At 38.4% G+C, this 27,771-nt stretch overlaps 2 protein-coding genes across 12 annotated transcripts in view; one reads left to right on the plus strand and one right to left on the minus strand.

Moving 5' to 3' along the window:
• The window catches only part of Nrx-1 (neurexin 1), a 629,819-nt gene that overhangs the window by 510,988 nt on the left and 91,060 nt on the right, over positions 1–27,771 (plus strand). For all 11 annotated transcript variants that reach the window (XM_069131031.1, XM_069131033.1, XM_069131034.1 and 8 more), the window contains 2 exons: positions 16,441–16,763; positions 19,968–20,259. In XM_069131031.1, coding sequence (XP_068987132.1) covers positions 16,441–16,763; positions 19,968–20,259 — 615 coding nt within the window. The remainder of the gene's footprint in view (positions 1–16,440; positions 16,764–19,967; positions 20,260–27,771) is intronic.
• Positions 20,781–22,761, minus strand: LOC138188892 (uncharacterized). The gene has a single exon (XM_069131048.1). It carries the CDS (start codon positions 22,424–22,426, stop codon positions 22,043–22,045), a length of 384 nt encoding a protein of 127 aa, XP_068987149.1. The 5' UTR covers positions 22,427–22,761; the 3' UTR covers positions 20,781–22,042.

Raw genomic sequence — 27,771 nt, forward strand, 5'->3', positions numbered from 1 at the left:
AAAGAAGTATAATTAGATAAATAATTAATTTAAAAAATAGATTAAATAATAGTCAATTCTATGAGCCGAAAATTTATTCGGAAAACTCGTCTAAATTGGACAAATTTACGCGTCTTTCGTTATAGAAATAAAAAAGTATAGTTAGATAACGATAGTAATTGTCGATTCGTCACTGCAATTACGCTTTCGTATATCGTCTACGTTTCTTATAAATATTATAGTTTGAAGTCTTCCGGAATTTCTATGAGAATGATTTTTTAAGACGCAGCCAATATATTGGGTTGGCAACTAAGTGACTGCGGATTTTGTCATTACCAACTAACGACACGATCCGCAACCACTTAGTTGCCAACCCAATATTTTGCTTTTGATATGAAAGAAGCCATTCTATTTCGTCGAACGATTGAAAGAAATTTTTGATCGATCAAGTGCTTCGATTACTGAGCTTTCTGGCGCTTGTGCGTTAATAGGCTCGCGCCACTGCAATTCTAAAATTGCTGTTAATGGAAACAGGTGGATAGAAAATACGCATTTTCATTTTGCTTGTCTCAAAATTGTTCCTAACTCAATTAATCTTCTCACTTGCCAGTGTATCCATTCAATCTGCAAAATTGTTAAAAATTTAGAAAATGGTTTCAGGAAGACACTGAATGAACAAGAGTCTTGCTGCATACGAGTCATTGCAATTGCGATAAAAATTCATTGTTATAGCGTAGACATAACATCGCTGCATATAAATAATTGCTAATAGTTATTAAAACGCTGCTTCGTTAAATTCCTGAAGACGGCTGAACAAACATCGACAGGTTGATTTTCGAGAATATTTTTAGACTGGAAAGCTTCTGTTTAGAAAGGAACGCGCCACGCTTACGTTTTATCTCGATAGCTGTGGAATCGAGCGCTCGAGAAATTACGCGGAAGAAATTTTTAATTTGCAGTTTCCTCGGCGTGCAAAGACGCGTCGATTCCTCTCGCGAAACTTGCTGTCGACGATTTTCGTTAATTATTCAAAGGCTCAGGAAACAGCCAACTGCCGTGGAAAATTTCTCGAAGAAAGTAGAAGGAAAACGCCTCAGGCTGGCCGATATTTTCGATAATAATTTACGGTTTGACAGCTTCGACTGGTATTAAGCTCGATGCTTGTAAATTATCGACAGGCCAGCGAGAAGGTAACTGAACCAACACTTTTCGTTATCTTAGTATTCTCCGTGCGTTAGACAATCGCACTCGAATTAATTCTCAATGAAATATCTCTGAGCATAATTCTCCAGCCTGTAGATTGCAATCGATCCAGATAGAAAGTTGCTTTTCTTTTCAAAAAATTAATTAATTGCCGTAAATCGAATCGACGTTTTAAAATATTCCAATTCGCGTAGTAAAACCAAAGATAGAAAAGTAAACCATTTAACCGTAGGAGAAACTCTCAACGTTTGCGTTCTGATGACTGTGACTATACTGTGACTATAGCTGTCTGCCAACGATAGTTACATTGTCAAAAATGATCATTACGTTGTGGAGATCAAACGATAAGAGGAACTGAGGATTAGAAGAATTATGTTCCTATTTCAAGACTGTTCACTGACATTCCTTGAACATCTCATACAACAGAAATTCACAAAAGGCAGCTGCTTATTTTCTCGCTACACTTGAAACTCCCTCAAATGTATTTTTCAACACTGTCAAAGATGACCATTACGTTGTGGAGATCAAACGATAAGAGGAACTGAGGATTAGAAGAATTACGTTCCTATTTCAAGACTATTCACTGACATTCCTTGAACATCTCATACGACAGAAATTCACAAAAGGCAGCTGCTTATTTTCTCGCTACGCTGGAAACTCCCTCAAATGTATTTTTCAACATTGTCAAAGATGACCATCACATTGTCGAGATCAAACGATAGGAAGAACTGAGGATTAGAAGAATTACGTTCCTATTTCAAGACTGTTCACTGACATTCCTTGAACATCTCATACAACAGAAATTCACAAAAGGCAGCTGCTTATTTTCTCGCTACGCTGGAAACTCCCTCAAATGTATTTTTCAACACTGTCAAAGATGACCATTACATTGTGGAGATCAAACGATAAGAGGAACTGAGGATTAGAAGAATTACGTTCCTATTTCAAGACTGTTCACTGACATTCCTTGAACATCTCATACAACAAAAATTCACCAAAAGCTGCTTGTTTTCTCGCTACACTTGAAACTCCCTCAGATGTATTTTTCAAACTTCTGTACGAAAAAGACAGCATGGCGAGATTGCTAACCCAGACATTAGTTGATCATTAGCATAATCTTCTGTATAAACTTGCAAAAAGCAAAGAAACCTTGCTGAACCTGCCAACTCGAGAACTGGTATCGTCAACTCGTATCTTTTTCGCTGTCGCTTTCAATAAAACTGACTACCGTGTGCTGCTCACCTGGCAGCACGACGAGCCTGTAAATCAGCTACGAGGAACGAAGAGACAAAATCGGATCTCCCTTAGGGGTTGTAAGAACGGCTGCTTATGCGTCTTTCTCGCCAACTGCAGCTGCAACTGAAACTGGAAACTTTGGAAAAAGCATGGCGTTCAGGTCGTAGCTCAGCCGGCGGAATTTGCCCGCTCGGACCAGTGGTAGGTGCACGACGATGGAACACACGGCCAGCTAAATTACAAATTTCCCAAAGCGGTGGCCCCGGATGAAATCGCAAATTCCAAATGCAAGGCCGTTTGCATTCAGCCGGCGATCCTTGGAATCGGGTCGCTCTTATGAATGCTAATTGAAGATTTTCCAGGGCATCTCGCCACGGGGTTTCAGCTGCTTGTCGATGCACCGACGCGACGACTCCCATCAGAAATGTGGCTGCGAGTTTCATGGAAATGTAATCGAACGGAAGAGGAAAGTTTTTATTACGACTTGCCTTACCAACGAATTATTTATCGATCCTTTTTTTAACCTAACCAGCTGCTACGACCTGTTTCACGATTTCGAAAAACGTGAACCCTGAAAAGTGTGCGGAAAAGCGAGCTTTGACGAGTACACACGGAGTACGCGTGGCTGTTACAAGAATCAAATTCCAACGAAACGACTCTTTTACCTTTTAATTTTGCTACTGCAGTTTATTTTAATTACAAATTAGATTAAATTACGATAAATAATTCTATAGAAATCATTAACCTGTCATTTCCACGGTATTAAATCACATTTATTTATTAAACCTTACATCTTCGTCTTAGCGAAGATTTAATTTCAGTTAGCTGATTTCTTGAAAAATATTTATTTACAGTTTCCATATGAAAACCGATAAAGTTGAGAAATTACAAAGATACGTACTTTTTCTAATTTTTATCTACGATCGCATTCCTACGCCCCTGTATCCATTGTATCATCGTTTCCTCTTTCGATACGAGCATTACGATCCTGGCGTCGTTGGAACGATAGAAATTCGCCTTTGATATCTTGAAAACGAGGTTGCCGGTAACATACCTGTCAACGTTTGTCGTAATTCTCTTGATAAGATTAAGATATACGAGCAATCCCGTATGACACGCGCTATATCCAGATAACCGAAGCACGAGGAAGTCGTACCGCGAGTTTAAAGTAAGAAAAGATAAGGTTTTATGAATGGAATTAAGAAACTCTTAGCTTGCAATAGTTCCATTGCTATTTTTTTTTATTTAATTCTTTACATTCACAATTTGTCCAGTTTGGACATTTAGTAGAATTTTTTAGCTGTTTGATTATCGTGTGGGTGGCTACCCCCAGCAGGATACCATCTTCGTGTTTGTTAAGTTGTGTCCTTTGTGAGGTCTGCTGGGTGTTTCCTTTTCAGTCTTCATACATAAAAGTATGACTTTCACTTGCTTGGTCCGTTTAAAATAATTTTTAGATCGCTTCGAGTGCCACGCAAACAATTCTGAGAAATCGGTGCAAAGGAGAAAAAGAAGGATATGGGAGGATATTTGCAAGTTGAGAAAGAGAAAAGAAAAGTAGAGGTAGGAGGTGAAAGAAAAGCAACGATTGATTTTTGTTCTCCTGAAGGAATCTTATCCTTTGACTGTCTGATCGGAAAATTGATAAATTTTCTTCTATAACGCCATGTTCCATGAATTTCTTATTAAAAAAGACGAAGATTGTTTTCGATTGTTCTCTTATGTTTGACGTTTTATTTCTTTCCAAACGCAACCGCTTATTTTGTTAAATTGCGATTAAAACGCACACATAACGTGCAGAAACGTACGAAGTGTGTCACAATTGCAAAATTACTGGGACAATTTAGATCGAGTCGATACCATTAACAAAATTGTAGGTAGAAATCTCAAGTTACCTGTATTAGCAACAAATTTGCATACAATGAACGAAATTGAGAAATTTCGAACAAACTGCAGGTTATAATGTTTAACAGAAAATTGTGAGATTATAAAGAGAACAGAAGTCTATATATATTGTTTATTTATTTTATTTTCCATTAGCTATTCATTGTACATGATTGTCAATGTATGTACATAAGTTTTATTTCTAACTTATGAGATCATTACGATCAGTGCAATTAATATAAATTAACGTAACACTATGTACAAGCTTCTCTTTTTCTCTACAACTCGTAGCTACATTTTACGAATTTATAGAAAATTTCCAAGTAGAAAATATACGAAATATCCAAAGTACAACGCTGTCAATAATAACAAATAATAAAATTCCAAGTCAAACGATTTTCTACCAAGCTCATTACGACCGGTGCAATTAATATAAATTAACGTAACACTATGTACAAGCTTCTCTTTTTCTCTACAACTCGTAGCTACATTTTATGAATTTATAGAAAATTTCCAAGTAGAAAATATACGAAATATCCAAAGTACAACGCTGTCAATAATAACAAATAATAAAATTCCAAGTCAAACGATTTTCTACCAAGCTCATTACGACCGGTGCAATTAATATGAATTAACGTAACACTATGTACAAGCTTCTCTTTTTCTCTACAACTCGTAGCTTCATTTTACGAATTTATAGAAAATTTCCAGGTAGAAAATTTACGAAATATCCAAAGTACAACGCTGTCAATAATAACAAATAATACAATTCCAAGTCAAACGATTTTCTACCAAGCTCATTACCACCGGTGCAATTAATATAAATTAACGTAACACTATGTACAAGCTTCTCTTTTTCTCTACAACTCGTAGCTACATTTCATGAATTTATAGAAAATTTCCAGGTAGAAAATTTACGAAATATCCAAAGTACAACGCTGTCAATAATAACAAATAATAAAATTCCAAGTCAAACGATTTTCTACCAAGCTCATTACGACCGGTGCAATTAATATAAATTAACGTAACACTATGTACAAGCTTCTCTTTTTCTCTACAACTCGTAGCTACATTTTACGAATTTATAGAAAATTTTCAAGTAGAAAATTTTCAAGTAGAAAATTTACGAAATATCCAAAGTACAACGCTGTCAATAATAACAAATAATAAAATTCCAAGTCAAACGATTTTCTACCAAACTCATTACGACCGGTGCAATTAATATAAATTAACGTAACACTATGTACAAGCTTCTCTTTTTCTCTACAACTCGTAGCTACATTTTACGAATTTATAGAAAATTTCCAAGTAGAAAATATACAAAATATCCAAAGTACAACACTGCCAATAATAACAAAACAATTTTCTACCAAGCTTCCACGTTTCCAATTACATCCTCAACAGCGTAAATTTGCATAAAAATCCGCGTCCATTTACGAATATTACTATTAGCTGATGAATTATGCTTCGAGAGAGCTTCGGACTGGATTCTCGAGTTTCATGGAACACGAAATGATTAGAAACTTTTATAGCGCGCCATTAGACTCCGCGCACATGAAACCATAAGAAAGAAGAATTTTGACGTTCCCCGTGATCGATAAGCTGGAAACGATTGCGTCCTACATAGGCCAACGAAATTACACACAGACGTCGGCTGTAAAAACACTGGAAATATCCTGCGCAGCGATCGAATCGCCTGGTTAAAAACTTGGCCTGCCCGGCCAAGTCTCCCGCCCTTTTCCGCAACACCTCCAGCCATGCAAATGCTCTCTTTATGGCTCTGGCTGTTCCTTGCGATCGACTGGAGAACGGCCGGCGGCTGGAAACGCGTCCGTGCGTTGCAAGAGACGCGGAGGATCGATCGACTCCGGAGAATTCCTGGCGTCGTCCTACGAAACTTGCACGCCATTTTTATTTCGCCCCTGCCATTTGTCGTTCTCTCGCGTCGCCTCGCCTTCTGCCTGCCAAGCGTCCTTTTACATAAATAATCGTCAGCCGGAAGCGGACTCCGCGCCAGGAAACACACCGTCCTTCCTCCTGCAGGAATTCCACGCCTGCGGAATTGCCATTCTCGCGCCTCGAGAACCATCCAGGTGTGTTCCGAATCCGATCGATGAAATTTATCAACCGCCTTCTCTCGTATTTTATACCGTCATTGTCTTTCCTTGTCGTTTTCTTCGATTCTTTTCAATTTACCTGGCCCTTTTCCTTTCCCTTCCCAGCGTGTACCTGGTGAGTATAGTTGACTAACTATAACTCACGCGATATAAATTACATTTGAGGCTAAACGACAATTTACAGCATGTCACGGGCGATCATTTACGGAAGGACAACCTGTTGGCTTGGCAACTAAGTGACTGCGGGTTTTGTCATTTGGTGGTATTGACAAAAATTGCGCCACTGAAGTTGCCGGAAACTTCTCCGATACGAAGATGCATGTTTGCGCTGTGTATCGTGCAACGCATATTATTTTGTCGTATTAACACGTTGACTGCGATTAACACGTTATTCGGCTTCGAGTTGCTAAAGTGGACAGGCTGTTGGCGTTGAAATTAACATGGTTGTAGAAAATCGTTCAGCTCGCTCATTCTAACAGGATTCTACTTTTATTTCGTTCGTTTTACAGGCTTCTTGTCGCGTATTATTATATTTTTACGAGCATCGTAAAAATAATCTGCCGACTCAGTTGGAAGAAGAGCGTGCGAAGGCACAAGGCAAGGCAGGTGAAACGTAATAACACGACGACGAATTTAAATCTAATCAAATTAAAATTCTGCATCGATTTGTCGCTTCTCCTACTGACAAACGATAAGAAATAAATGCTCGGTTGTACAGAGACTGTAACATCGTTGATTCGATGTGCGAAAGTGAGCCAAGAGCTATAAATATGAAACACGAATCGTCATGTTTCTGCACCATAAATTCATGAATCACCTGTATTTGACTGACGTAAGAATGGTAAATATTATATCACGTTTTATGAGGCTCGATAAGCAAGCAACACGAAGAGCAAGTTGCCCTGGAATTGCTCGATAGTGTCTTTTTTTTTTTAAATAAATGATATCTCTTTGCACACAGTTGTCACGCTCCAAGTTTGATAAATTCTTGTTTCGGAGTTTGAGCATTTCAACTGCGATCGATAACGCGACTCAGATCGAATAAAACGATTCATAATTCACTGAAACGATTTTCGCGATTCCAAGGAAGCAGAGTGTTTCGGTTATAGTCGTGCGATGAAATTTTATATCCGGACGAGTGAATAATCAAATCAAATAATGGAAACTGAAAAGAGAGAATCGTTTTTAGTTTTGTTTTACTTTAGACCATTGGAAATGGTCTTTTTTAACATTCGCTATGCTCCAAGCATTTGCATTTTCATCGAGTCTCTCATTCGCCTGCCGATTCCTCGGGCAAAGTCGTATACAAACGTTGAAAATTGTATCAACGAAGACCGCTTTCGAATATAAAATTAACGTGAAAGGTTTCTGCGGCAATTCCACGTGGAAATTATTGTTATTTATATTACGATGAAAAGCTGAAATGCTAGTTTCCCGTTCGTCTCGATTATTGAGGAAAATGGAACGAAAACGGGTGATGGGAAATTGCGGTGAATTTTGATACGTCGCGTGGCAATTTCGTATCGCGTTTTACAATTATCGTCGCTGTAAACGTTTGCAAGCAAGAAAAATTGTTTTATTTCGACGATTGAAAATATCGTTTTTTTTTTCTCTCGATATTATTGGAAAATAGGTTGATTTTATTTAACGATCTCGATGTCAGATTATCTGTGTATAAGTTAATTTAAATGTTTTTAAATCGCTTGAATCCAATACTCTGTGTATATATACATATTCCATACGTTTTTTTAATGTTTATATACCATGATCCGTTAAAGTTGCATTGAGAATTTTAATAGCGTGACGTATTTTATTTAATAAAATTTATAAACCAATTATCCTGTACGACGTAAAATTACAAATTTGCATAAATATAAAAATGGTTTGCCTAAGAAGAATCAAAAGTCTACAACTTATAATTGATTGAGCCAGTAATATTGTTATTTAATAAATCATCGTGCGATATCCTTCGAAACGAGATGAAAAATTTCTAGTTAAAACGTTGAAAAGCTGGCTATGTCGAGTCAATTTAGCAATTTGACAGAATAATGTCGTATGAAATACGTAACATCTATCGGAAGAGATTCGAGCAACAAATTCACTAGCGCGTGTGTGGAAAATTTCCGTGCTTTAAAGTCGCACACAATTTTAATGAGTTGAAAGTTTAAATTGACCACCTGTTATAACTTCGCTTGTTTCCGCCCGTGGAACGCACACGTAATTTCTAATTTTCTATCGAAGTAAAAAAAGTTGATCAATTAAATTTTCATGCAGCTTCCACCTATCGAAACTAAAAGTTGCTATGTAGTGTGGATAACAATGAAATTCCATTGAGCAGAATAAAAATGAAATACATCGAGCGGGAAGCAAAGATGCCAGGGAAGATGAACAAATTTTTCGAAATTCTCTTTGCCGTACGATAAAGCAAATATAAATAAAAATAAAAAAATAAAATACATTCAGGTAGACAGAGAATTTTCTTTCATTCAAGGTTCTCTCGACTATCAAGTCGTTAAATATTTCTCGACATAAAAAGTAATCTACCAACAAAAATGAAAAATACTTAGGTCTCTTTGAAAACCTTGAAAAGTGTGCATCTAAAACATGTGGCAAAAATTAGTATACTCGTCATAGCACAAAATATTGCTGTTTCTTCACAAGTCTACTCATCACAAATAGCTAATTGAATAAAAGTAAGTTTCTCAAGTAATCCACTACAATTAGACCTCTTTGAAAACCTTGGAAAGTGTGCGCCTAAAACGTATTGCAAAAATTAGTATACTCGTCATAGCACAAAATATTGCTGTTTCTTCACAAGTCTACTCATCACAAATAGCTAATTGAATAAAAGTAAGTTTCTCAAGTAATCCACTACAATTAGACCTCTTTGAAAACCTTGAAAAGTGTGCACCTAAAATGTTTGACAAAAATTAGTATACTCGTCATAGCACAAAATATTGCTGTTTCTTCACAAGTCTACTCATCACAAATAGCTAATTGAATAAAAGTAAGTTTCTCAAGTAATCCACTACAATTAGATCTCTTTGAAAACTTTGAAGAGTGTGAACTTAAAATGTCTGACAAAAATTAGTACACTCGTCATAGCACAAAATATTGCTGTTTCTTCACAAGTCTACTCATCACAAATAGCTAACTGAATAAAAAGAAGTTTCTCAAGTAATTCACTACAATTAGACCTCTTTGAAAACCTTGGAAAGTGTGCGCCTAAAACGTGTTGCAAAAATTAGTATACTCGTCATAGCACAAAATATTGCTGTTTCTTCACAAGTCTACTCATCACAAATAGCTAATTGAATAAAAGTAAGTTTCTCAAGTAATCCACTACAATTAGACCTCTTTGAAAACTTTGAAGAGTGTGCACCTAAAATGTCTGACAAAAATTAGTACACTCGTCATAGCACAAAATATTGCTGTCTTTTCACAAGTCTACTCATCGCAAAGAGCTAACTGAATAAAAAGAAGTTCGTCTGTGACAAATGAAAATCTTTTCGCGCTACAATATACATAAGCCAACCTAATCGGTGTACAATAAATAAATAAATAAGCTAATATATATCCAAAGAGTCCGGAACAGTGTCGAATAATATTCGAATCGATTGGAAACACGGTGCTGCTTGTGTCCCTATATTTATCGGGCAGGGTAGTCTGGATAGGCCGGAAAATCCAATCGGCCTGTCCGAACCGTGCATAAAGTTTCAATGCCGCCGCGTCCAATCTCTTGTAAAGCTGGCCGTAATATATGCGCTTTGCAGCGTATCTAGGACGCCAGTGTATCGCTGTCTATAACCGATAACCGACACCCAGTATATGTCTCTCTCTCTCTCTCTCTCTCGCTCTCGCTCTTGCTCTTCCTACATGTATTTGTGCGCCTGTACGTATATACACGTACATATGTACTATGTATACTACGTTCAATTGTGTTTAGCACGTTCCACTCTCTATCCATCGAGAACGATCATCCGCACTGTGTGAATTTCATGGTAACAGAGAAGTGTACGACTGACTCGTTAGGCGAATATTAATCGTTTCTTCAAACGTTCATCCTTTCTGGGCCTCGCGAGCACGATCTTTGAATATGTTTCTTTTAGTGGAATTGACGAGACAAAGTTGAATGGTAGATGAGTTATAGTAAATGCGTATAAGTGTTCTAGCATTCGTAAAAGTGCTAGGACACCGATGGTCTCCTATGAAACATGACGATCGACCGGTTCAAGGAATCGACCGATCAATCACAATTATTCGTACTCGTGAAAAACCGTGGAATATTTTCCCTTTAGTCGATGAAATTTTCTAGAAGATCGAAGTCAGAGGAATGGAATAAATAAACAGTAACGTGCGTAAGAATTCTCCTACATTGACTACGAAACAGTGTAATACACTTTTCAGAAACGTTATATTATTTATAGACATGACAATCTTGCCTATACGGTTTTGCACTAATTTTCGCTAAATATCTCGTCAATTCCATGTACATGTAGATATTCGACACGTTAAGAATCTTGTTGCGAGAGAATCTTGCAGCAACCATCGAACATTTCTCCACTCGATTCTGTAGCATGCCGCAAAGGCGACCTAAAACTAGCTGCCTCCGAGTTAATTTCAATTAGGAGAATCGGAATGGCAAGCGTTCAACATGGCCGTGCAAGTTGGAAACTGGAACAAGTGGAGGTATGAAGCGCACTGTGAAGGGTACAGGCCATAAAGTAGCGTCTAAAACAGAGCCTTTGGCTATTGTCAAGTAGGAGCACGTTTGTTGCAAAGCATCATGGCTCTTCAATAAAGCGAAACACCCAAACCTGCCGGCCCGCTCCCCAGATCAGCCTATTAAATGGATGGCGAGTGCCAGCAATATCGAGTTACGTGGCAATACCCTAAATTGCTTGACCGACCAGCATCGCCATAAGCTGCACACGATCTTCACTTAGTCGCTCGTCGCTCGCATCGATCGCACGATAATTACTACGCCGCTGAGTGCATGACATCCTTGGGTTGTTGGCCACGAGAAACTGTAACTGACAAAGATCCTCCGCTCATAGTTTCGCTTTGCCATGGAAATTCACGTGCGTCGAAGCAGCACGCGATGAAACAATTAACGCCGTCCAAGTGCTTCTCTTCCTTTCGCAATTTTTCCTCCTGTCGTACGTAAATTATGGCTGTTTGTACAGATTCGTGGTTCCACTTGTCGCAGCCCAACGATGCGATGCTAAGGCCATCGAGCTTTTAGAAATATTGGCTTGGCAACTAAGTGGTTGCGGATTTTGTCATTAGATGGTATTGACAAAAGCCGCAATCACTTAGTTGCCAACTAGCAAAAGCGTTGGAAAACCCAACGACGCGGAACTTGTTGCGATTAGCGTGCCTCTCCTGTGTTTTCTTGAACTCAACGCGCTTTGTCGTTCTATCGCCTGCGAATTCTCAGTTGGACACTTGAACTTTCCACTTTCCTTCGTTTTGCGAAAAGCTAGTTCATCGATTGTTCGTTCTCTTGGGCCGTTTGCATCTGGAGAAATTGTCAAGTCGGGAAATTGGAGTGTAAAATGTAAAAATCGGATGGTCGATCTTTTGATTTCCAACGTGATTTGAATTTCATGTGAATTTTAATGGAACGTATGTCTATAGAGGATTATGATTGCACACCTTAATTAACGAGAAACAGATAATTTAGAAGAAAATTGGAAGCCAATATCGTGATATGCTTGTGGCTTTCATTTTTATAAAATGTAATCTAATTAAGGAGCCAAAATAGGAAAAGGATTAACAGGATACTGGCGGAACGCGTTTAATTAATAATGTTGACAGTTAGATCTGCGTGTTTGAGATGCTGGGAACGATATATACCTTCTGAAACTTTCAGTCGGCGTTAGTAAGTCTTTGAACGCCGCAGATTACTTCATTAACCGAGATACAAATTCCGATTTATCTCGGGGGATAATTTTAGTTTTGAACGGTGTGCGTTACATTTACTTTGAGTGTAGAAGTTTGATAGTTTCTTAGATGCTTGGAACGTGTGGACGACAAAGGACGAAAAGGAACGACCAACTAAAGTCGTTCTTTAAAAAAGACGACGATTATGAAAATTTGCATCTTTAAATCTTCTACAGACACGTAAAATTTTATCTATTTAAAAATAAATATCGTAAGGCGAACGAAAGTTTCTCCCATGGATATTAAAAGACTTCTAAGGGAAAAAAGGAAATTCTCTTTTCCAACGTTAATATTCTTGCGATTACTTTTATGACAAGCTACTCTAAAGAAAAATGTTGGCTTAATTATCGTCTGGAAACATTATATTGGAATTCTTTAAAACTCCGTCAACCGTTCTGTTGCAAGTAAAAACATTAGCAGGATATTTAATCTTAAAACATTAAACGTAATTAGGAAAATTAGAAATGAAATTTTCACGCGAGCTATATCGAAGTATTTCATAAGAAATGATTGAACATGAAAAATTACGCTCGCAGATAAGAGCAAGATTTCGCTGGAGATAAGAAAATCACGCCGCTGAAGGAAGTTGGATCACGACCGTGATCGTGATTCTGCGACCATTGTGATAAATCACTGTCGGTGATCTTGCACGCCATCTCTGCCGGCGATACGTTCAAAGTATCGAGATACTTTCGTCAGCCAGTCTCCACTTTTTCATTTACATAATTACGCCAACGTGGCTACTTTGGTGAGCGAATTGGAATCGGCAGCGCCGGCCAATTCAATATTCCGGTAATTTCCAAGTTGTTTCGCTTGCGATTCGATCAAGCGATAAGCGTTCTGCGAGTTATAATCAAATTCTCGGCCTGAAGCGCCGGTTACACGTACAACTCGGTGGAATCGGCCGTTGCTCGGCGAAACTCGCCAGCGGCGCGTGCAAGTTTCGCGAAATTTCAGCGAACGCCGATTGCCGCAAAACTACCGCTGCTGTGGTTAAAGCGTGTCTTGCGAGAAACTCTTTCGTCCGTAAGCGGATTAGGCTAACACGGCGGCGTTGGCTTCCACGAATTTCCACGGATCGTTGTTTGATGTCAATTTACGATTCGATTAAACCGGTCGATCGGGTCACGATCGGCCCCATCGGTCGTTAGTCAGGGCGGCCCTTAACAGATCACAGCCAGCTGCCTGGCATTGTAATTTCGAACATGAGCTATGTCCTGTTTGCCGCTCGTCAACGTATATACATACTTGGATTCTGTGGGTCGAGCGATTAAGGGGACGGCTTAACGACGAAGGCGTTTCAACGTGTCTCATTTTGCGGTTCTGATTATTCGCTCGTCGCGACAGCCTTTAGTCGGCCTGCAATTGCGAAGATCCAGATGGGTTTCGTGTTTGCGAGGTCAGAGTATATTTGTACATGCACAGACCCGCGATTATTCCAGGCGAATGGTATTCCAAGTAGGCAAGAAGCGACAATTTAAAATAACGAATCGTATCGAGTGTTTTATTATTTCTGCGTTGCAGATAACATGGCCAAAGTAGAACGTAATTCTGTGTCGAGATAACACGTTTCCAAATAGTTTTCTGATTTGGTATTTTAATATGTTTGAATTACAAATAACCCAGGGAAATATAATACAGTGTTGTGTTAAGCTAAATCGTTTTCAAATAACTTCATGTTTTGGTATTTTATTTTCTCCGGGTTCCTATTAGCGTTTCAGGTACTTTATTGTTTCTAAACCGGAAATAACACAGGGAGGATATAATTTTGCGCTAAGATGAATGGTTTTCAAATAGTTTCATGTTTTGGTATTTTATTTTCTCCGGGTTTCTATTAGCGTTTCAGGTACTTTGCTATTTCTAAACCAGAAAAGATTTTGATGATGAAATGAAATGATGATGAAACCAGGGAAGATACCATTTTGCGCTAAGATGAATGGTTTTCAAATAGTTTCATGTTTTGGTATTTTATTTTCTTCGGGTTTCTATTAGCGTTTCAGGTACTTTACTGTTTCTAAACCAGAAATAACACAGGGAGGATATAACATAATTTGACGATAAGATAAATCAATTTCAAATTTCATGTTTTAGTATTTTCTCATCCTATTAGCCGGGTTCCTATTAGCGTTTCAGGTACTTTGCTGTTTCTAAACCAGAAATGATTTTGATGATGAAATGAAATGATGATGAAACCAGGGAAGATACCATTTTGCGCTAAGATGAATGGTTTTCAAATAGTTACATGTTTTGGTATTTTATTTTCTTCGGGTTTCTATTAGCGTTTCAGGTACTTTGCTGTTTCTAAACCAGAAATAACACAGGGAAGATATAATTTTGCGCTAAGATGAATCGTTTTCAAATAATTTCCTGCTTTGGTATTTTATTTTCTCCGGGTTTCTATTAACGTTTCAGGTACTTTGCTATTTCTAAACTAGAAATAACACAGGGAAGATATAACATAATTTGGCGATAAGATAAATCAATTTCAAATTTCATGTTTTAATATTTTGTCATCTCCGGGTTCCTATTAGCGTTTCAGGTACTTTGCTGTTTCTAAACCAGAAATAACACAGGGAAGATATAATTTTGCGCTAAGATGAATCGTTTTCAAATAATTTCCTGCTTTGGTATTTTATTTTCTCCGGGTTTCTATTAACGTTTCAGGTACTTTGCTATTTCTAAACCAGAAATAACACAGGGAAGATATAACATAATTTGGCGATAAGATAAATCAATTTCAAATTTCATGTTTTAATATTTTGTCATCTCCGGGTTCCTATTAGCGTTTCAGGTACTTTGCTGTTTCTAAACCAGAAATAACACGGGGAAGATATAACATAATTTTGCTCTAAGATGAATCGTTTTCAAATAACTTTCTGTGTTAGTTAATAAGGTGATAAATATTGTTGATTTTTAAACATTGTATTTTTCATACGTTTGTGTTTGAAACATAAACTTCTCCATGATAGTTCAGCTATTAAATGAAACAATTTCTTTTTTCGTATTTCGTATTTGCATTAAATGTTCCTGAAACAATGTTTGATTCCATTATAACAATATTGTCAGCTGCACCAGAAATACTGAAATCCAAGCTGAAATTAAAACAACCGTGCTAAATTGAATAAAACTGAAAGACACGTACGAAAGCTACAATTTTAATACAAATTCAACGTCCAAATTATTTAGCATTTTGTCTAAAAAGCAAAATACAAAGAATTATTCATGCATTGTTTATTTGATCTCAGCACAAAATACAATTTTACCCACTCTAATTATTAACTGTATTATATCTAAAATAAACACAGCAATAAAATAGTTGAAATGATTAGTCGTGTCAAACTTTTAATTATTATCCTCATTACGAACAACAATTCGCCAAGCCTAATACGAACATCTACGTAAAATTGTCTAATAGGGTGAAACTTACCCCTTTCATTTCTAGCTTCGCTGCGAGCTACGTTTCAAGGCAACTTTGGTAGATTTATTAGCAACGGCTGTCGATACTTACATCGCACTACTAATTTACAAAGTTCAGTGCATTGTGTCCGGGGACAATTAAGCTTAATGGCTTCGACTCCGGTAAGATGGTCGCAAAGAACAATGCACCGATATCGAGTTTTCATTGTCCCTGGATAAGGACAATCCCAGGGCCGTCTAATAATTAAAATAGTTCCCGTGTAACTCGCAGCTCGAGGTTCCTTCGACTCTCTTCTCTTCTGCTCTTCCTTTTTCCTTCCTTGCAAGGCCAGATTCTTATTAATGATTTTCCCTTAATCTCAGTCCATTTTCTTATTTAACGTGGCCCGTGTTTAGAAACTCTGGCAGGTTTTGCTCTTCGCCGAAGAAAGTGCAAACGATAAATCGAGATACTTGTCCCTCCGAAGAGAATGTCGAACGTGTAGAAATTTATCGAAACGTCATTTTTGTATTTAAAAGTCATTTGAATCAGAAGAAACGTTCGGACGGTCGAACAGCATGTTTTAAAATTAAGATCATGTCACTGTTTGAGAAGAGTAATTTTTGAGATTTTGTAATTTCTCAGAAATTCTGAAAAACTGTCCGCTCTGTTTGACAGCCGAAACGCAGCTTGGCAAGCAAAGCATTTTGGAATTCCGAACGCTGCACGTCGGTGGCTACTTGCACGCCGGTGAGGAAATCCCGCATTTCGTTGGTTTTCTCCAACAAATCTGGTTCAACGGCTACCCGTACCTGGAGATAGCGCGCAGTTCCGGCAATCATCAGGCTTCTCATCAAGGTGTAACACCGATCATCAGGGTTACGGGGAAATTCAGCAAAAGGAACCATCCAGTCCATTATCCGGTGACATTCACATCAAAGCACACGTTCGTCGGCTTGCCCGTGCTGAAAGCGTACGTGGAAACGAATATCTATTTCCAGGTAAACATTTTTCAACGATACCTTTTCTTTTTCTTTTTTCTTTTCTTTTTTCTTCTTTGAAAAACTAAAACTTTAAAAAGATTTGTAAAAATTAAAAATTAAAAAAATTAAAAGCGACTGGGAAATTCTTTTATAAGAATTCGGTGTATCTGTGTGATCGAGACATTCTTCAGTACAATATTTTACAGTCATTGTTTTAAGTATAAATATTACCATCAGTATTTTTAAATTGGTTTTTCATTAAAAATAAAAACGATGTTTGTTTTTTCACGTGGACGAAATGTCACGAGAAAGAGTAGATAGACAGCTGGTAGGAAAAGCTTTTCATTTACCAGATCCCAAAAGAAATGGTAATCCAGAAGGATATTTGAGTCATGCTATGTGATCGAGACATTTTTCAGCATAATCTTTTATAGTCATTGTTTGTAAATATTACCATCAGTATTTTTAAATTGGTTTTTCATTAAAAATAAAAACGATGTTTGTTTTTTCACGTGGACGAAATGTCACGAGAAAGGGTAGGTAGATAGCTGGTAGGAAACAAACTCTTCATTTACCAGATCCCAGAAGAAATGGTAATCCAGAAGGATATTTGAGTCATAGTTTGCAGTTTGCTGCCGAGTTTGCCAAGTTCAATTATGAAATTGACAGGTCGTCAGACATAGTTTTCTACTCATAGTTTTCTAGATGTAACTGCTACTGGTCGAAGGAAAAGTTCGATTAATGTTGGTATTCTCAGTCGCAATTATTATAATTTGGTAACGTGTATATGTAGATATGATTTTATTCCTGGAAATTATTTTGTTGTTTATTTTATTTCTTTCTGTATGAGCCACTCGGAAACCAAAGCGTCTATAGCTTTAGTTTTTGAAGTTTGTTTAATTTTATCGCTGAAACACTTTGATGGATACATCGATTTTGCCTACTGCTTTCTGGGGATTTAGCAAATAAGCGGACCCACCTCCTCGCTGATTCAAATAAATTTCTCGTTTCTAATACGTTGCTGCACCTGAAGTACGCGATATTTCCTCGTTACGCTATTGTTACATTAACCAGCTAGCTGTTTTCGACGAGCATACTCGTCATGGAGAAATACAAATATCTTGTGTCATGACGAGTATACTCGTCATGCGTAAAAGATATAAAACAGTCATCTGGTTACACGTTACTCGATTACTTTAATTGTACGTTATAATCTCCACACATACCCTGTGCTTGACGAGTATATCCGTCGTCGCTTACCTTTTGCCACACGTTTTAGGTACACACTTTCCAAAGTTTCCAGAGGACGCAACAGCTGACTGGTTAAAACAAAAAGACAAGGTGTAGCAACATACAAGGTGTCTGATTATTCCGCGCAAAATTCAACTTTAACAAAATTGGAAAACGTTGAAGACGTTACTTGCACGCGAACGAAAGTGTTACGAAGGCCAGTTGAAATATCTGGTGGGAAAAGTGGTTCGACCCATGTTGGGAAACTCGCGTGCCGTGGCTCAGGGGCCACAGAGGAAATGAAATGTCAACGGTGACGCGTCCCCACAAAAGGTTCGCCCAGTTAGATCCATCCTGGCCTGGATCGGTGCTCGGTGCTCACGAATCGATGCACAAACTCCGGATTAATTGTGGCACGTGTGACGCTGGCGCACGTAAAAACCCAATCATGCGCCGTTCTTCCGTGTCAAGTGACAGACAAGCTCTTCTCTGGCCGTCACCTTCGTAATTACGTCGACTGTAATCGACGAGCTTCTGCTGTTTTTCCATCGCCTCTCATACAACTTCCGGCTCGCTCGTTTAATTCCATCGACAGTTTTTCTCTTGAAAGAGAAGCGCGGCTTTGATAGTCGTGCAAAGAGGACGATCGATCTTCGCGATCGAACTTGTATTGTTGGGAGAACAGACGCCTGTTAATTAACCCTCCATCCGCGTAATTTTCGACCGATAATTTTTCATTTATTCCACGTTTCTGTTTAGCCAGTTAGTTGTTCTTCGACGAGTATACTCGTCACGAAGAAATAGCAATATTTTGTCTTATGACGAGCATACTCGTTACGTGTAAAGGGTAGTTAGAATTTGTTGTTTAAAAAATTGCAATTTAGTAATTGCAGTCTTTGACGAGTATACTCGTCAGGAAGAAATAGCAATATTTTGTCTTATGACGAGCATACTCGTTACGTGTAAAGGGTAGTTACAATTTGTTGTTAAAAATATACTAATTTAGTAATAGCAGTCTTTGACGAGTATACTCGTCATGAAGAAATAGCAATATTTTGTCTTATGACGAGCATACTCGTTACGTGTAAAGGGTAGTTACAATTTGTTGTTAAAAATATACTAATTTAGTAATAGCAGTCTTTGACGAGTATACTCGTCATGAAGAAATAGCAATATTTTGTCTTATGACAAGCATACTCGTTACGTGTAAAGGGTAGTTAGAATTTGTTGTTTAAAAAATTGCAATTTAGTAATTGCAGTCTTTGACGAGTATACTCGCTGTCGCTTACTTTCTGCGATGTTAGATATACACTTTTCAAAGTTTTCAAAGAGCTCGCCACAACTAACTGGTTAAAAATAGCAAGGTGACGTGCAACGATAAAAAGTATTGGATGCTGTAGAAGTTGGGAAGAATATTCGAGAATTTTGAGGATCTTTTGAAACACAAAAGCTTAAAAAGCATCGTATGAACATAAACGATACAGCGTACAGTGAAAAATAGGATCGCAAGCAGAGGATTAACTCGCCGCTTGAACTCAGACTTGAGCAACATTTTATTGAAAATTTGATTGAAAAGGAAGATTCAACGACACCTTTGCTATTTTTATTTAAAACACGTATAAGGAAAATAAATCTATTTTATACTAAGAATCAGGTAAATCATTTAGAAACAATTCTTTATTTTAATTCACCTCGATATCAATTTCAATTTCAAACATTACACTTCGTACATTCTACAAACGTAACAGCAGGTTCAATTTCAACTTCTTCTCTTTTCAACTTCCACTTTCTTTCGTCAACAGCGCGCATTAAGTGGCGTACACACTGGCACTTACTCAGTTCTCATTTATACTTTACTTGCATTTCCCATCCAAAATTCTCATCCGTGATTTCCTTATCCGCAAGGTGGTCGTCGCAAATGCAGGTCCAGCAACTATAAAGGGAAACTTACGTTTGTTTAAGTCGATTAACACGCTGTTTCTCGCCTTGCAGTTCAGAACACGCGAATCGAACGGTCTAATTCTCTACAACGCCGGTCGAGAACGCGACTTCATCGCCGTGGAGCTAGTCAACGGACACATTCATTACGTGTTCGACCTGGGTGACGGCCCCGTCAGGGTCAGGGACACTTCCAGGTCCAGGCTGAACGACGGCAAATGGCACGCAGTGAGCATCGGAAGACCGGCACCAAAAAGACACACGCTCGCCGTCGATGACCATGTGACAGCTGTCAATAGTCAGGGCAGCAACGAGAACCTCGACCTGGATGGAATCTTGTACATCGGTGAGTAATATCTTTTCAAATTCGCCATTTTCATTCGACAATTTTTCGAGACAAAACACGATCGAATATCGGTAACTCGAATCTCTGTGGAAGAGTTTTGACGTAAACACTCGCAGTATCGCAGTATAGGAAATTCGCAGGAATCTTGCACGCAAGTTTTCTCGTCTCTCAAAGATTATACAATACGATCACATACAATTTTCAATATATCTTTCGTCATATTTCGAGAAAACACGGCGCAATTTTAACGCAATTATTTTTACTATTGTTACACGTTTTTCAAGATATTCGTTTTTCCATCAGAAGTTTGAATTTACCAGACACTAAGAAACCCATTTGCTATTTTAACCAGGTAGCTTTTCTTATACTTATACAAAGTAGTTGCAATTTGCTGTTTAAATTGCAATTTAGTAATCGCAGTCTTCGACGAGTATACTCGCCATCGCAGTCTTTGACGAGTATACTCGCCATCGCAGTCTTTGACGAGTATACTCGCCATCGCAGTCTTCGACGAGTATACTCGTCATCGCAGTCTTCGACGAGTATACTCGTCATCGCTTACATCTCTCAAACAGGTCGCAGCAGCTAACTGGTAAATGCTTGTTTTAACTGACAAATATGAACATGTATGATCACATTATTATTATTAAATGTTCGTGCGTTAAACGAGTTCGAACACGTACGTTCATCTCTGCATTTGTCTCTAATTTTAGTAGAACTGCGCAGACTACGTTTCTAATTCGACCAGCATAAATCGCCATAGTGTCCAGCCTTATCACGATGCTAATGAAACGTTTGGTGCAACACGCATTTATGCTGCTCTCTAACGGTAGACGTTGCAGCGCAAGTAACGAACCCAGTGGACATTTATGTCGTCTTTGACACGCGTACACGTTGACGGAAAAAGCGAAGCCGACGCGATACCGCGTTATAAAACGCGGAAATCTAATTTATAGCCGGAGCTCCGCATGCTTCAAATATAAAACACGGCGGGCATTTATTCGAGCCGCGAAGTAAGAAACGTTGCTTAGTGATATATCGCTGACCTTCGACCAGGGTAAAAGCGTATCGGGATAGTTGGAAGGCGAAATATTACTTTATGAATCACGGTGAATTTCGAAAATCCCGTGAACGATAAATCGCGTCGTGGCAGAGGCGAAGAGGGATTGGCTCGGCCGATATATCGCGCCGCGAGATAAAGAGTTGAAAATCGATGAGTACCGCGCGTAATAACATCCATCAGACGCATTGGCGTATAAATAATACACCGATACCGTTGATACCTTCGAAAATCGCTTTATCTCGTCTCATTACGTCAGCATCGCGTTGACGATCCTTCAGTCCGACTGAGATATCGATCCGAATCCGTGTAAGCGTGTAACAAGTGAGAGAAGAAGTTGGAAGAAAAGAACATCGAAGGTTCTCTTATTATTTTTTTTTTTTTTTTTTTTTTTAAGAGAAAACTTTAAGGAGAAGAAAGAAGCTCGTCGGTGAAGGATGGAATTTTCACGAGGCTCTGCGTCTTCTGCGCTGTTTCTTGTCCGATGCGCTTATACATCGTTTTTAAGCGGTACCACGCTGAAATTGGATAAAAATTTGGATAATCGGGTGAAACGTACTCGACAGAATCGCAGGCTGTTTGTAGAGAATACAAAATGCAGCTGTTTAATCAAGTACACGAGAAAGAAGATGCTCTTCACAACGCGGACAGAACATGGGAATACAGACGAATCATTGGAACGTTGGAAGAATAGGAAAATTTCGAGAAGATACAATGGAACACTCACAAGACGTCTCTGCACTTTCCCAAGTGATCCCTTCGCTGACCGGTGGGACACCTGAACCTGGCGCCTCGAATGATGTGCCTAGACCCGAGCTGCGTTTTCGGCATAGCGCTTGCCGCTTTCTCATCCGCGTCCTGGTTTCCCGGCTCGTCGGTGCTCCGCGAGATCGTATATTCCATGCTGCTCGACCAAGTCTTGTCCTCTGGCATGTGACTCTTGAACAAGCGGAGCTCGATTTGCGGAGGTTGGCCAGAAGACACGACCCTCCACTTATCGGGCACCACATCGTCCAACGTGGTCAGTTTTGTCAACGTTGCTGACGATCGAGCCACGAGAAGAAGGAAGAAAATGCCGATGAAAAATTGCACGCCGGTCGGTCTCATCCTTCCTTTCCACCGAGACAATTCGATTGAAAACTCCGCTACTTTGAACGAATGTCTGGCTGATTATCACGCACCACTTTTCTCGCTACCTTGCGAGCTACAATCGACGATTACGTTGGCTGTGCAGCTATTTCGCGTACGCAACACAGTCGTCCACGTGGAAAAACTCGGCGAGAAACTGGCTGACAGATAGGAAACAACGAAGACAGAGGTCTTGCACGACTGGCCACTATTGAAACAAAAGGCGATCTGATCTGCAGAGCAGATTGTTGCGTGCAATTTAACTAGAAACGCATCCGGCGTCGTAACCACAATATTCCACCACAAGCGAGATTAGAATCATTAGCAGTTTTTGACCATCTCGACCGTCGTCTCGCTTTTTATTAACGACACTGACCAACGGTACGGCACGATAAACGACTGATAACAGTTGCCAGACGATAAACCGTTCGAGGAATTTTTATAATCACAAAATGCACGCGAGTATTTCCACAAGTTGATATTAATCATCGTTTTCCTGGAGATCCCCTGTAATTGGAAAATTCCAAACAAACGCCACGTGTGTGTACGATCATTGGCGAAAGTTTCCGATATCGCGCACATCTTGTGAAAAAAGCCACTTTTATCAGAGTTGTTATTATTCGCTTGGCAACTAAGTGATTGCGGAGTTTGTCATTGCCACTTAATGACCAAATCCGCAATCACTTAGTTGCCAACGCAACATATCTTCTGTTACGTTGTATAAGCGAACCGATAAAATTATAACAAAATGTCACGGTAAAATATACAAACAAGATACTAAATAAGATACAAATAACGTAGAAATAAGATATTTAAAAGTGTACTTTATTTATACGAATGAGATTTCATTTATAGTATCTGGTTGTTTGAGCTGAGTTTTCCTGTTGCTTGAAGTACTTTCGTTACTCATCATTTGATTACATCAACCAGTCTTGCGTATTGCTTAATCGAAATTAATTGGAAAAACGATCACGATACGACTAGGATTATTTAATCCTATGCTTTATTTAGTGTTCATCAAAATAATCTGAGTTTTGCTTTACTTAACAATGGGTTAATCTTCATCTCAGTCTCTCGGCTAAGGAAGAGACTTGGTTTACAGTCTGCAGACTTTTAAAGCTATCTGAGAATGTTTGCTATGTTTGTTACACACTCGTTTCATTCATTTCTTTTCTGATTCTGTTTTCTGACCTACTAATTAAGCTTGCCACTGACTGTTACGTTTATGCCTCTGTCTATCTATCAATCTCACTTTATGTTCTTCCAAACAATAAAAGACGTAAGATATTCTCTACGTTACACGTTCCTTGTAAAGAAAATTGGCCAACGAAAATGGAATCTGAAGGAATTTTGTACTTTGTTCTTATACGGAAATCTTCGTCTCTGCTCAACGTGAATTTTTACAAAACAGTAAACTCGAGATGTGTAATTTTCACAAATACGAAAGCGAAGCGATTCAATTATCCGACCGACGTGTATTAGCTCGGATATTCAAAGTTCCATGGTACACGAGCTGTAACCAGTTAGCTGTTTCCGACGAGTATACTCGTCGTGAAGAAATGGCAATATTTTGTGTGTGAAATAAGTTGCAACGAAATGACTGTTTTATTTTTCATAACACAAAATATTGCCATTTCTTCACGACGAGTATACTCGTCACGCGTAAGAAAAATAAAACAGCCATTTCGCTGCAACTTACTTCTGCGCTATGACAGCCACGCGTACTCTGTGTTTGACGAGTATACTCGTCATCGCTTACTTTTTGCCACACATTTTCGGCGCACGCTTTTCAGACTTTTCACAGAGGTCGCAACAGCCAACCGGTTGATCGAAACCGGCGTTTTACGGTTCAGAATGTTGGGAAACAGAACGGAAGAGCATTTTGTAATGAGCGCGAAAACTGCGGACGAGCTATGGACAAATATTGCAAGTGCATCCGAGGGCAACCGAATGAACATGAAATATTTGAAAAGACAAAGACAAAACTGTGAAACGAAACCGTAAAACAACTTCAAAGCGATGATAACTTTTTGTTCTTGACGGAGCGTGGTCGGGAAATAAAACGAGCATTTTACGCGTACGGTAACAAACTTGAACAAACTCGTGACTCCTCGCTATCGCTAGGAAACGACTTCATGCTGTTTACCAGTTGCTCAGAAGCATTGGAAATCGCGAAAAAAATGAAATAGATATGAGATTTCTTTTATTTTGTGGTTGCATCTCGCATAAAAAATCAAAAATAAAAATCCGGAAGTAGCGTGCACTCATAATCAACATTTCTGTTTACTGTCTGTGTTTTATTTACTGATCTTGTAATCGCGTTTACCACGATTTTTTCGGTTTCCTTAATAACATATCGTGGAAAACATTTTCCACGTGCACGCGCCGATTTTCATGACGAAACATCGCGCAAGCGTTGGTCGCAGCTACCTGAGGGACCTGCCTTTATCCTAAGGGACAGATCATCCCTTTTATCCCAGCCATTTCACGCAAATCGAATCTTTTTTAACAAGTGATTTTTCCGAAAAATCCTTTCCACGAATTTCACTCTCGCGATACGCTACGACTTCCATTTCCTTCGCATCTTTCGTCGATTAATAAATACTTAAGAAAATAATAAAAAGGGTTAATTTCTCCCTTTAAAGCGAGAAACGAGCAGCCTGTTGCTGATAAATTGTTACGGGTAGCTGCAGCGAACGCTTGCGCGAATTTTCATCGCGATCAGTGTGTATCATCATCGAACAGAAAACTTGTAAACGATTAGCAAGTGCAGCGCGAAGGAAACAAGCATTGGACGTATGTTGTTTTCAAAATGATTTATTTCGTCGTAGCTACAAACGTAAAAGAGAGGAGAATACTCGCAAGGTGAAAATTATCGCAAGTAGATTGACGATTTTTGCAGCTGGAAGCTCGCAACCGTTCTTAGGATATCCACTGAAATGTGAAAAGAAAATATGAAATTAGTGTTACCAAATGGTCGTTGCGAGGAAATTTTATGGAACCAGTGTTTGTTATACGTGTTGGACTAAAGTGTTTGTTATAAGAGTTGATCTAAAACAAGTACAAAACGAATGAAATTAATTCGATAGATTGAATGCTTTCGTTTATTCCTGCGTTTATCTCCACATTTCTTGGTACTTTTCTGTAATTTGCATATCCAACTATTTTCCGTCTTCTACTCTGGTGTCATTGTCGTAACATCATTCATTTATATACGTAGGTAAAAAACGATTCGTTGGAAGTCAGTGTTATTATAATTATCAATATAATCAACGATCAGACAGTTTATTAAAAAACAAAATAAATATATAAAGTATTGTTTTAAACGAAACATCTGAACAACGACTATTTCGTCTTGTTCTACTTGCCTGTTACTTTAAAACGTTTATACGTTTCAAACGATATTTTATATTCGAATAAATGTCTCGTGAAACAATTTTCAATTGTCTGGATCGGAGATGCCGGTGTCCGCAAGCTCGCAGACTCATCGTACTTAAGATCGTACTTAATGGAAATTCAAGCAATTTTCAAAGGAAATATCGTTACCTTGGTAAAATAATTTTGTCGGATCTCACGCAGCTCAAGTACACGTATGAATGATATTTCATTGGATACTTAACGTTGAAACGAACATCTCAATACTACTAGTCACCTTATTGCAGACAGTAAAATAAAATACAAAATTATTCGAAAGCGATTTACCTGATCTAATCGCGAAATAAAGCTGTTTCGTCTACGTTACGTCCGAATGAAACGCAACAAAGCGATCGAAGTTAGCTTTTATCTTTCAGTTCGAATAAACTCTACTTAATTGTAATTAACTAATTAACTAAACTTTATTCGAGCTCGCTGTTTTTCTGTAATTTATCCAAAGCTGGCGTAAATACTCGAAGGTGTAACAGCATACTCACAAGATGTCTCTGCACTTTCCCAAGTGATCCCTTTTCTGATGTTTAGGACATGGACGCAGAGGAGGATTAATTATATATCTAAAGTTGACTTCCTTGTCCGATCGCATCTTAATTCCCGGAGATGCCAATATATTTCGATCCTCCATTGTCTCGCATTTCGATAACGTTAACGTTGTTGCCAACAGAATTATAAAAATGAGGAAACTACTCGTCCAAAATGGCATATCGCTGCACCAATTTCTCATTGTACTTAGAAAGTTGCTGGGACTCCTTGAATGTCGCTATACTGAAAGAATATCCGGTGCAGTGATAACAAGCGATATCAGCGTTGCTAACGCGTTACCAAACGAAATGTAGAAGACGTAGGAAAATATAACTCGTATGAGACGTACAAAATTGTACGATTGAAAATGAGAAGGAAATTAGAAAATCTGTCATATTTTTCAACGCATATGGTCGCATCTGCAGCGTCGTCCGAGTGCCAGAAATTTAAGTTTCAAGTAGCGAAAGACTCGCAGCTGATCAGAAGACTTACCACGTAATGTAAGAAGCGTTGCAAATATTTCGTCGACAGTGGGTTACCATAGGCAGAAAAATGAGGGAACCTACCTTTTGCAAGATTCGCAAAATAATTTATAACGCCGAAAATCCCCTCTTCAATGTCTCTCGAACCACCTCCAGCCAACCACCCAGACCAATTAGAAACTTGCACATAATAGAAATAGAAAATGGAAAAAATAAAAGAGCAGTAGACTTATCGTCGCCTATCTTCGGAACAATAAGTTGTAGCGTTTAGAAGAGACATATTTTCGCCTGATAAGTGGAGTTTATGGTGTTCGAAGAGATATCAGTTAGCTAGCGAGTTCGATCGCTGGGGAAATTTGTAAAAAGAGTGAACCGATTGATCGATCAGCTTTCCCGTTATCGTGCGGCTTAAAACGTTGGCAAACAGTTTGGGAAGGACTGAGATAAAAAATTACGCTTGTTCTTCAAGGCTACCTATTTACATCCTGAAAGGGTCTGCTCTCATACAACTGATAATTAGTCGACAAAAATCACGGCAGAGATCATTTTCCTTTATCAATATAAAATATCAACAACAATATAAAACAATGTAAAATATCTAAAATTTTAATGAAATATTTTTAATACGATAAAAATGTAAATTGTATAAAGCTTGACACTCGTTATAATCTAACAACCGTCGTGATATCGTTAATCATCGTCGTCGTGGAATATTTAATTGCTAAATCCATTACGATTGCTTCAAATCAGGCGAAGAATTTGTACGAAGATCGTGCAATAGGTGAACGAAAGGAAATTGCCAGAAACTGTAGATAAATTGCTTATATTTCTGTGATGTTTTTAAAGAATACAAAGTTAAAGTAGCACGATGCATTTGCATATGCGTAT

This window comes from Bombus flavifrons, chromosome 17 (assembly GCF_040668555.2).
Source record: "Bombus flavifrons isolate JBK064 chromosome 17, iyBomFlav1_principal, whole genome shotgun sequence".
Taxonomy (NCBI): Eukaryota; Metazoa; Arthropoda; class Insecta; order Hymenoptera; family Apidae; genus Bombus; species Bombus flavifrons.